General features: G+C 29.3%; 1 protein-coding gene across 1 annotated transcript; it reads right to left on the reverse strand.

The window, feature by feature from the left end:
* Positions 1-753: 753 nt before the first annotated feature.
* On the reverse strand, positions 754-8,088 carry LOC139515697 (homeobox protein SIX6-like). The gene is made up of 2 exons (XM_071305352.1): positions 7,357-8,088; positions 754-1,445 (listed from the first exon to the last, which is right to left on the reverse strand). The coding sequence occupies exons 1-2, from the start codon at positions 7,926-7,928 to the stop codon at positions 1,241-1,243; spliced, it is 777 nt and encodes a 258-aa protein (XP_071161453.1). The 5' UTR covers positions 7,929-8,088; the 3' UTR covers positions 754-1,240.
* Positions 8,089-12,729: the final 4,641 nt, after the last annotated feature.

Consider the following 12,729-nt stretch of genomic DNA (forward strand, 5'->3'; position numbering starts at 1 on the left):
AAAAATAATATAAACTTTTTTGGGGTTGCAAAGACAAAGGGGAAAAACCAAATCAATGAAGGGAGAAAGAGGTTTGACGATGACAGACACGTACATGTTTAATATTAATAAATACAATATAGGCAATGCAGCAAGTGAGAACAATGTTTCGCTCTAAAATCTATACCAACAGATTGTAAAACGTTAATGTCAAAATACTTTTTTGTTGTTGAAATAAATTGGTACTTTTATAATCATAATTACAAAACCTCTTCTTTTCCCTTTCTTAAATTGTGACATTTGATGAGAACATGTTATTCATCTTCAATTACATTTAGAATTCAGCACGTCATTTCTATTCGTACTGTTATAACAAAAGTATTTTATTTTAAAGCTCTAATTAAACTTTGTAAATTAAATATACGAGAATATCAAAAATAGTTAAAACATATTCCGGGTTTCTTATCAGCAGAAAAGTTAAAAAATGCGAAACAAAACTTGAAAACTTATTTCGGACCAATAAGATAGAAAATAGTTTATGAACAAAATATAACAAAAGTTTAATTTCAAGACCTCTATAGACATATTATGTTGGTGGTTTATAGATTTATTTCATTATTTATTCTTTTTAAAAAAACACACGAATCCACCTCGAATCAGATTTCCAAATAATATCAAACACACCTTTGAAATAATGGAGGGAAAGCGAAACACAGAACAATACAATCTCATAATCTCAAGTAAGCTTTTTTCGGACTAATGAAAAAGAAAGGATATAGACAATAACTTTATTAACCATATATATAACAACAATTTATTTCATCATTAAATAAACAATCACCTTTTTTCAGTCTTCTTTGATCAGATATTTAAAATAAAATGTTCATAACGATATATACACTATTTTTTATCTATGATTTCACGCATTGTTCCAGCATACATCCATATATACACGTATAACAAAGTTTAGCACTTTAAGCACATTCACATGTTGCTATAACAATTCTCTAGACTCTATAAATTGGCAGAGATTTTCTAGACAGCTTACAGAGTTGAAATGTGAAGGATTTCCTTTGTTTTATTGAAGAATTACGAAGGATGAATCTTCAGTCTGACAGTTAAAGAATCAGTGGGAAAGGAAAAACAAACAGTTTCTGACACTAATCCAAACTTCCGCCGTCGCAAACCCCCTCTGGTGGCAAGAACTGTTTTGACAGATTATATTAACGATGTGTAGAATTTTACACAAATACTGATATTATTAAGTTGGACTAACACTTAGATTGTTTGACTGTTCATGAGGTGACAACGGAGAGCTACTTCTAGAATCGTCTAAGTCAATATCATCATCATCGTCATCGTTCATTATATCGATTTTATCATCGTCGTCGAACGATATCATCGATTCATCTGTCGGTGACGAGCTATGCAGACGACTAAGTTTATCACTGCCATTGTGCTGAAGCCTGAAAATAAACGATTTATTATAATAATTTTATACACAAATAACAAACATACCTGTCAAGCGAAAAAACTCAAAATACATCACAATGTTATCACAACAGTGAAGAAAAACATGTTCCTTTTCGCAAATCTAAGTTTTCTTAATCAATAAGTATATAGTTTTATTTCTCTGTATAATCACTCGCATGTAATAAAAAATTAAAATGTTAACATCTAATGCTATAAAGTTCTAGTCGTTGCCATTTATAGAATAAAAACTTTTGGTTCTAGAATGTGAAGATCGGGGAAAAAGCTATTCTCTAGAAATATTTGGTTATTTATGTCTTTGGGTTGCACTCTCATTTATCTCTACCTTACGTCTCTATTTTAATCATACGAAGAAAAAAAAACGCAATTCTATCGTCCTTTGAGTAGACACTTTTATATTTGTGAACTAAAATTCCTTAAGCGTCTTAACAGAAAAAAGTAAAAGAAAATAATCAGAGGTTCCTTGGTCTTCAAATAAACAAGTTTTTGTACTTAAAAGTTTGCACCCTAGTATTTATACAGGGAAAATCTTTTAGGATGTTTCTGATCTTGCAACATATAGAATAACAGGTACAATTCTATACAATATAAACAATTAAATAAAAAATACATAATATCAAATTTAATTCGGTAATCTGAATTTGGCAGGTCAATATTGGTTCTATAAATCAACTGGTATAATAGCTTCCTTCTTAAACCTATTTGGAGAGATACTCAATTTAAACTATGCAAATTGTACCGGATAGAATCTCATGTCTCAGGGCTGTGTAAACTAGGTATAAATGTTTCTAATTTACTGAAAACAGGAGGGATTCGTTTGAATAACAATTAAATATCATTCGCTTAAAGCACCCTATCTCTTGGGTAGACGTAAGAAGCAAATGCTTTAATTAAACTTTTAAGTTTTTCCCATGTGCACTGGTCGCATATTTTTATATTAATATTCTTAAGTATTATAAATTGAGAAGTACTAATAATATTTAAACATATTTAATGTTTCTTATTATTTTCCGTTGAGAATCGAAAAAGCATTTTTTAACGTATTAATCATTTAATGAGAATTAAATCGAACTTGAATTATGTCTGTATAATTTTTGATTATCAATAATGTATTAAAATAGTCTGGAATCTCACATTATCATGCATACTTGTTAAAAGTTTATGTTTAAAATTGATAAGTGAAAATCTTAAAATTGATTTCAATAGTTAAGATGATTTTAAAGTTTATTGTTTATTAGCTTGAATTTAAATGATATCATTGTGCATACCTGTTAAAAGTTTATGTTTAAAATTGATAAGTGAAAATCTTAAAATTGATTTCAATTGTGAAGATGATTTTAAAGTTTATTGTTTATTAGCTTGAATTTAAATAAAATCTTATCAAGCAGTTGGTAAACCAAACAATTAGAATTACTTAAATATGTGAAACAAAATAAAAATGATAACCATTATCCGATTTTCATCGATAAAAGTCTTAAAAGATTTCTTATAATCATATCTTCTTCGTGAATGGAGTTTATACACTAAAGCCGATCTAGTTATGTACTTCGTGTCAAACTTGAGGCTAAGTGATGATCTCTTCCTTACATAACTATAAAATCTTTCTTTTACCCATATCGGCAAATACGGAAACGTCGGAATGTATTTAGGTAAATCTTTTCGAACTACAGGTGCGAGATGTAAACACTTAAACAAAAGAAAATTGAGCTTTTTATCAAATAAATAACAATGATATTGAATGTATTAGTGAATCGCTTGGTGAATAGTATCTATCATGTTAACACCGATATAACTGGCCAGATTACAGATATTAATGGTTCGGTGTCGGTCAGTAAGAGTTTTACGTGACTGAAACAGAAGGCATTTCTTAACGTAATAAGAATTTCTACTCATATATATTTATTCTATGTATAAATGACCTAAAACGATCTGTTTATCTTCATTGAAACCAATTAAATTTTGACAGAAGAACGTGCATCATTCGGAATTTTGACGGCTAATTCGGGTGTCTTATCAATGTCATTAAGAATATTGGATATATTTATCATTTATAAACTGTATGGGGGGATGTTTTCAATAATACTTTCATTTTTCACACCTTTGTCAAAATATCTGAACACAAATAATAATGCAATTTATTTTTTCCTATTAGTCAGACCACAGATGTTGGAATGATGACGAAATGTTTCATTATTTAAGATTTTTCTAAAAATAAGGTAAATTTATAAAGTTCTAATTAAAAAGTACAAAATACTACAAATATTTTTTTGATATGTCGTGAGTTGTTCTTTTAATTTGAAATTAGAAATACAATGGAAATTTTATATTTATTAATTAAACTGTGAAAATGTAACTTTATATTCTTTTCTTTTACTTCTTGTTAAAATTATTTGATCAACTTTTACACAAAAACTGGTTAGAAAATGGATGGCTTTTGGTTCAAACTTTTTTTTTTTTATATTTTAGCTGTGATTCTTTTCAATAAGTGAAAGTTTAAATTTATTTGATTAACTTTTACACAAAAACTGGTTAGAACCTGAATGACTCGGAGTTTAAACTTTTTTTTCCTTTTTTATTTATATTTTAGCTGTGATAATTTTTTTTCAATAAATGTAAGTTGTAAGGTTTCGCCGTTCTAATTAACATCCTATCGTCAACCCTCTTCAAACATAAGTATATACCAAAAGTTATCGAGCTTGCTTATTTTCTTTCAATGAGACTCGAGAGGCATTAAAAAGTCTATTTAAGTAAAGTTTAAGAGGTAAATGAAATAACCAATTAGTCTTAAAATAACTGGACATTATAGAAAGCCTTGGTCAGACCTGTCTGGACATAGATGACCACTCAAGTTAAAATCTACAATAATATACATAATATCATCTTCCGATACACAAAATACATTGACAAAACGTCTTTAACCTTTCATCGTATTATTGTTACATTGTCAGTACTTTCCTGTCGGCAATAGGTTAAACCATTGTAAACCCCCGTCTATAAACAACTCTAATGAAGCCTGGTGTAACGGCTTTACGTTAAAGTGTTGACAAAGTTTTATTCAATTTAGTTATGTTGGTAATCAAAATATTAGCTAAGAACAAACCCAAGTCAAAAATTTAAATAAATATAAATAATTTAAACGGAAAATCTATTCAGTAGCTGTCTAGAAGAACACACGAAGAAAATAGATTTTGTTGTAACATGGGTCTCGTGGTATATTGATATTTAATTTCCTATTTTTAAGCTGTTTGTCCGCATTAATCGGCGACAAATTTACAAATCCTTAAGTGAATTTGCGGAGTGTCAATCTCTTTACAGATAAATAATGTTGAATAAAAAGGAAAATATCCTCTATTGACTCAGTGATATAGATGTTCCACCATTATAATAAATTGGTTTTATATCTCTTAAACGTAAAAGGAGAAGAGGTATAACGAAACTTACTTTTAACTAAATGACAAAATATTTAAATAGAGTGAAATTTATATATATATAATTTATAATTATTTATGTTCTTAAGTTAAAATGATATTCCTATTTTTTTTAATGAAATATTGAATTGAAATTGCACGACAAGATTGGGTTCGTGTTGCTCAGTCTTTAAGTTTCTCTGTTGTGTTTTCAATATTATTTATCTTTAGATCTTCTTCTTTGTTTTAGCAGTGGTGTTGTCATTTTATTTCCGACTTATGAGTTTGAATGTTCCTCTGGTATCTTTCGCTTCTCTTTCACGAATTTTCAAAAGAGAAAACAAGTGAAAAATTATGTAACACCATTACAACTTTTAACTTAAATCTGATAATTTTCAAATTATTCATTCGATGACAACTTTAGATTTTGCCTATGTAGTAGAGATATACATATTGTTCCATTTTGATACAAATTGAGATATCATATTTTTATTTATTGAGTTGTAATTTTATCATTTGTAAAAACAACATAAAATCAATCATCGATGCTTTGATCTTTACAATGTTGTACATGTAAAAATCTGTGGAACTTTGCCCCTCCGGTCAAACAAAGCATGTTACATATTACAACTTTTTCTTATTACTTAACACCTTCTTGAAGATAAAGATCATGATCAAGTCAAGATGACCAGAAGGAAATATTGGACATATCTTTATGAATAAGTTCATTAGAAAAAATATTGCAAGATTTCAATGCGATACTGAAAAATTGGTGGAAAAAATGGAAAGCGTTTGAATTGTTTAGGAAAAGTTTATTTATACATATTAATACTGATTTTAGTTACATTGAAATCCCAACTTTAAGATAAACCTAAGAGTTATATCTACATTTAGTATGTGTTTATAATTTCCTTGGAAGTCGGAGAGATGGTAGAGAACTCTGAAGAAAACAGTTTAACAATTCTATGATTAGTTCTTTTGCATTTCATATTATATTAGGTCAACATTAAATTGTTTGTAGAATATTAGAACTACTTTATAATTTAGAAAAAGAAAAGAATTTTGTAAAAAGTAAGATAAATTAAGGAGTTGGCAATCAAAAACAAAGTCAGTATAGAAAGACATGACGACGGATAAAACAAAACGGGGGAAAAATCAAATAAGGTCCTGAGACCACTACACAGAAAACTTAAGAATTTAGAACTCCAGGAACCACATTTAAAAATTCAAACATTGAATTTTAATCAATTGGACATTAGAAAGGGATGGAGTAAATACATATGTTTTAAGCTGTTCTTTAATGGTTTCCTTAATTTCTGAGTTATGCAGTATCTTTTTTAAGAATTTAGAACATTGCAATACAAAGTTTTAGCATTCTACAGTGTACAAAAATTGTTTCTGCCCTACATTGTATGCTAACGGAAAAATCTTTATTCATGTTTGGGGTAAAAATACACTTTCCAATATACAAAAATAAAGCAAAGCAAAGCAAAATAAATTAAATGAAATGAAATATAAGTAACAAAATTGTTTCGCTCTTCAACTCCGTTAAAGACGCATTTTATATTCAAAATTGTTTTTAATGATGAAAGCACCTTGTTATAAAATTTTTTAGTACAAAGAAACTTCCTTATTTGAGATCTCAACTTTTAAGACGAATTATTCAATAAAATTCATTGCTGAAAAGAGAGGCGATATAAAAGAGACACTGTTTCGAAGTTAAACACAAACTGTGAATAATTATTACTATTTAAACAGTTGTGTAATATTGTAAATGAAAGACAAAAAGTCATTGCGATAAACCGATTCATTTAGACAATTGTTGACATTAGTTATGAAAGAATTTGTATAAAAATTTTAAATAAAAAAAACCCACAAATAATGATGTTCTGAAGAAATTCAAAGCTATAAAGTTAAGTTATTCTTTCATCAATTCTTACCAGATATTTTATGAATATGAACTACCGAGAGCACAGGGAATAATATGGACATCATTTAAAGGTTTTTTTTTTAATAAATGATGTGTCTTAAAATAAAATAGAAATGAAAATAAGCAAATATTTATTTTTATCATAAAATTTAGAAAAAAGAAATAAACATCACAATGTATAATCATTAATATAAAAACGATATACATATTGAGTTTTTTCTACTTATTTTATATACTAAATTTATAATTTATTAATTTGAAAACACCTCATTTTATTGGGTAATTATTTTATGTTATTTGAAATATAACTATGATTAGTTTTCTTTATTTACAAGCGAAATTGAAATATTCCAATTAATACGGTCCTAAGACCACTACACAGAAAACTATAGAATTTAGAACGCCAGGAACCACATTTCAAAATTCAGAAAATATGTATGCTGTTAATTTCAAACTGATAATTATATTTAAAGACATACAAACACCAAGACATGCACGCAAAGTACATTTAAAATATCCTAAAACCCAACTTTAAAACATGAAACATACCTATTTTTGGAGGCTGCAGCTCTGTCTCTTTGTCGCCTATTTTTGAACCAGTTACCAACTTGTGTAGGTGTCAGACCAGTGGCTTGGGCTAGCTCCCTCTTTTTTGTAGGGTTTGGATATGGATCTTGTAAATACCATTCCCTCAACAAATTTCTCGTCCTTTCTTTAAAGCAATGTGTCTTTTGTTCGCCGTCCCAAATTGTCCTTGGTAATGGGAACTTCTTTCGGACCCTATATTTATCTACAGGGCCTAAAGGTCTACCACGTAATTTCTCAGCTTCCTGATAGTGGGCTTCTAACCACATAGCTTGTAATTTAGCATGGGATTCTTTGGTAAATTTGTGATGTTCTATAATATGATACAAGTCTCTAAAGTTCCCTGTATGAAATGCCACTAAAGACCTGGCTCGTAATACAGATTCGTGCTTGTTCAAAGCTTCACATGCTGACGGATTCACTGGTAGAGACCATAAAAAACGTCCAAGTCTTTCAATATCACCACTTTCTTCCAAAGTTTCACAAACTTGTGCCACTTGTTGGGGAGTAAAATGTAAAGTCGGCAAAGCAAACATATTGTCAAAAAGTAAACGCACAATTCTAAAAAGTTTTTCTTTTCACACTGCAAAACTGTGAAATTTTAGTCTATTAAATCATTTCCCAAAACTACAAACAAATATCTCATAAACGGATAATACAATGAAAATGATTGTCAAAATCTGATATTATGATGTTTTCATCAAGAGTAAACATTGATATATCATAAGTGTTTGGGAGTGGTTTAGCATATTAATATACTGTAATCAAATATATCGAGCAATCAAAGTTTAAAAACAGTTGCAAAACGATTGGTTGATACTTCTCTTTTGAAAATATTACTATAGAGACAATGTCAATCACCGCCCACTTCTGTCAATCATCTCATAACTTAAATCTGATTGGACAATGGATAACAACTTAGGAAAACCTGACTGGATAATATTATTTTCAAATACTATTAATTGTTACAATGAAGTACTTACGTATGTAAACTAATTGGTAATGATAACGGGTAGTACTTGATGGTGTCATTTCGTCACAGGTGGGCTGGACGAAAATTCCAACACAAAATGAGTTAGACGATAAACATTTACTAAAACTAATTTCATTGATAGAATATTTTCAGTTTTGATTTAAAATATCTTCAATATTTCTAATCTAGACAATGAAAGGTTTTAAATTCTTGACTATTTTATTAAATTGTTATAGAGGTTATTTTTCGTGAAGTTATTGAGTAGGCACTTGTGATGCAAATATTATTTACATTGCTAATTCAAAAATACTTTTTTATCAAGTTGATTTAAAAGTAAAAATGCCAGTTGAAGAATCCGTGTGTCATACACCCCGGGTTGTTAGTAACTTTGTAATTACTATGTAGAATAGGTTTGGAAAGATATAGGGAAAATTGTATCTGACAGTGTGTCAATCCAATGATCATATATTGTATTTTATTTGCAAAATCATCAAGATTTGAATAGAAATAAGTTTGATTCCGAAATGGCATCTGATTACATTTACCCGATTTTACAGTGTGCTTATTTGTAGAGGTATGTACATAATTTCTAACCCACGTGCAGTTTGTTATAAACGACAATTATGTATCTTTTGAAATGTAAACCAAATACTAGACATTTACCCGTTTTTACAACAACAAAAAAACAAATATAAAAAAAAAAGATTTACAGAATTTGCTTATTTATAGAAGTATATGCATGATTTCTAACCCGAAACTAAACAATACTTGAACTGCTTGTATTTCTTGTAAATTTTAAAACGTATCCATTCAAATCAATAAATATCTATAAAGAAAAAAGTGTTACTACAACAAATTGACCTATGCAGGTGGTTTCTTAAAGAATATTATATGTAAGAATACACACTACAGATCTATTCTAGGTAAAAGTAAGAAGGCTATATTATACCACCTTTAATATAATGTGTGAATATTCTTACCAAACCGTTAGAAACATGCCTGGGAAATCAATTGTATAGAAAAATTGTAACACATACATATATAAATTATAACAGTATAATTATATAAGTTCGTTTAGTGTGGGATGTAATAATTTATAAGAAAGGAGACATTTTTGTAGCCGGATAAATTCTTGAAACGAAAACAAATAGCACAGCAAAATTAAACAAAACATTAACGAAATGTTTAATCTTTATTTCATTTTATAGTGTAAGGAATAGCCGTGTTTGAATAAAAGTATAACTGCAATTTTCTTGTTTTCTATGACCGTTATTTAGAAATTACACGAAACCCATCATAATGCTGTCCAAATTAACAAAACTAAATTTAGGTGGAAGACAAAACAACAATGTTTTAAATAAAACATGCAGGGTTGTGTTTCCGGTATTTTATAAATTTCTTATGTCTGGTACTGTATCTATAACTTTGTTGGTTTACTGTCTCTTTCTTGGCTGGTTACTGTCTCTTTGACTTATAGCCGACATCTTATGCAACTTTGAACTCGAAAGATGTTTATTGTTTTAAATTACGAGGGAAGCCATAGAAAGAGCTATGAATAATTGATTTTCTTGTGATCTTCAACATTTTTGCATGAAAGCAGGACAAGTGTTATTTGAATCAAAGCAGAAGTATAAATAACGTTTTTCTTTCTTCGCCCCTTTATCGATGGGGGTAGTAAAGAACGGTATATATATATATATATATATATATATATATTAGTTCTGAAGCCTACAAAGAAACTTAAGTTAATGTTTCTGAGTATACATAATCTCCTTTTAATCGGATCATTAGTATATATGAATTCTCATATGTAAAAATATTGATTATTATAAATGTGTTGTTTAAATTATATTGTGCAAAGACGAGGTTGAAGACATGGTCAAATATTAACGTTTAAATATTTTCTTTAAAAATTTGTATATTGATATAAGCTAGTCAGCTTTAAAAGCGAATATTATCTATAGTTTAAAGAGTAAGATTTTGGACAAGAAATATATGTGACAAGTCACAAATCGTTACATACAGTTTTTAAATTAAGATGCTAAAATATAAAGTTTCCGATTGAAGATATAAATTTAATCATCTGATATGTCGAGTGCGTGACGTCATATATATATATATATATACAAATGTATATATTATGTTCGAGCCCTTGCTGAGCAAAACCATAGACTTTAAATACTTAATCGAAAATTAGTATTTGCTGCTTCTTCGCTGAGCACGCTGCATTTAGAAGTAAGAGCAAAGGTTGATTTGCTCGGAGTCCGGTTAAGGTGTCTTCTTGCTGACTGGTACCTTGCCAGTGAACTATCACGTTAAAAAAACCTGGGGCCGTGTCAATGAAAGTATCCTAGGATATGTCCTAAGATATGTCTTAGGACATTACTTAAGATGGTCTTATGACGTGTAAATCTATGTCATAGATTTAATGGTATGTTAGTATCTACTCTTATATGGAAACAGTTAACACAAAAATAAAAGTTGTTTTAACGTAATACTAATAAAAACGTTATTAATATATGATAAAAGATATAAATGAATTTGATACGAAAACAAAAGTAAATAGTCAGTCTTTCGGTACTAGAAACGAATGGCCCCGTCCCAAAAAGTTAAAAAGTCTGCAATTTCAATAACACACGTGGACACAAACATGATGGTAGTCTCACATATGAAAAACCAGCTCAAAATGTGGAGGCGTATAGAAAAAAATTCCGTATAACTGTGATTTTCAATAATTTTCAAAGTCCAAAGCCCGTAATTTTGGCAAAAAATAGTAGAGCGGAACGAAACTTACACTTGATCTGTAACTCATCATGGTTATCTCACATACTAAAAATCAGCCCAATATCTGAATGCGTTTAGAAAAAAACTCCGTATAATGGTTTGTTGCGGAATGACAGAATGACGGAATTATGGAATTTTGGAATAACGGAATTTCGGAATTACGGAAGTTCGGATAAGGGTAAAACTATATGGCAGCGACAAGTTCGTTGGGGGGCCATAACAATAAAAAACTAAACGAATATGACAGACAGCAAACCAATTGACAACCACTGGATCAAATAAGTTCAGATGTATGTAGAAAAATAAAGAATTGAAAACAAGCTGAATCGAAAGAACTATAAAGGCAGAAAGAAATCAAGTGCGTCCCAAAGATCAACATATTCAGCTGTGCACGCACCTCCCGACTCACAATCGCCGTGGTAAGTATCAAATCAGGAATGCGACAAAAACAAAAACTTTGTTAATTTGACCCTTGCGGGATTCTTACAGTAGATATACAGTTAAACTGTCACTAGCAATTCTGAAACTGGTAAATCAATTTGGATTTCGCAAGAACATAGACTTTTGTTTTATATAAGAGTGCATGTTTTATTGTTATAAACCGTTAAAGTGCTTTTCAAAATCAAAATTCGAGAAAGTTGTAAAATGCTTTTCATTTCAAAATTTCGTGATTACTTACGATGAAAATTGCGTCAGGATAAGCATCATATTTAATTAGAAGTCGAGTTTTTAATTCTTACAGCAATATTTTGATGCAATACACCAGACACCACGTTAATTAATTTCACGTTATTGTATACGTTCACCAACGATTCAATCAACACATTAATATCTGTTTATTTAACGCACATTGCTTTCTTATAAAAGATTGTAATAAAGCCTTTGACGTTTGTATTAGTGCATTGTTTCTATGCATGGTGTTTCCTCTTGACTGAAAATATAACGCGACGAAAAGAAATCTGATCTCGAGTCATAGAGTTGTTAAAAAGTATGGAAATTATCACGGATTTAACAAAATTAGTAATTATATATTTGGTTCTTTGGAATTAATAACTGCATCAATATTTTCGAGATATTTTTTTTTAAATGATAACTCTTTATGAAAAAAGTTTGAATTTCTACATTTTAAAACAAATAATATCGGCCAGTAAAACACCCACCAACAATAATTAGTAAATAAAATATAGTAAAAGCTTGGTCAATCACAGAGTATTTGACTGCGTACACTGATATTTAACTAATGCGCTTTCTGGAAGGCTCTGTGTTGTATATTCTGACTGTTTTGTATACTTGGATACTTTCTCAACCGTATATTCTATACATCGCTTTTTCTTTACATATATGGTTTTATTTGAAATTAAGGACGAAAAACAGTGATCATTAAAAGGAGGAGATATGACAAGATTGCGATTGAGACAACAAAATAAACTGAATTGATACATTTCTGCATTTCTATTTAAGAGTATTGAGTATATGTTCTGTGTGAGTCAATGCTCCGTGCTGAAGACCTTACTTTGACCTATAATGGTTTGCTTTTTCAAATTCACATCAAATTGTGACATTGATGGAGAGTTGTCTCA

This window comes from Mytilus edulis, chromosome 3 (genome assembly GCF_963676685.1).
Source record: "Mytilus edulis chromosome 3, xbMytEdul2.2, whole genome shotgun sequence".
Lineage (NCBI taxonomy): Eukaryota > Metazoa > Mollusca > Bivalvia > Mytilida > Mytilidae > Mytilus > Mytilus edulis.

Bases quoted from the DNA above. Each gene is read 5' to 3' on its own strand.
- LOC139515697 (XM_071305352.1), bottom strand. From the start codon at position 7,928: ATGTTTGCTTTGCCGACTTTACATTTTACTCCCCAACAAGTGGCACAA. The intron at 1,446-7,356 runs GTATGTTTCATG...GTTTATTTTCAG, and splicing joins GCTGCAGCCTCCAAAAATAG to GCTTCAGCACAATGGCAGTG.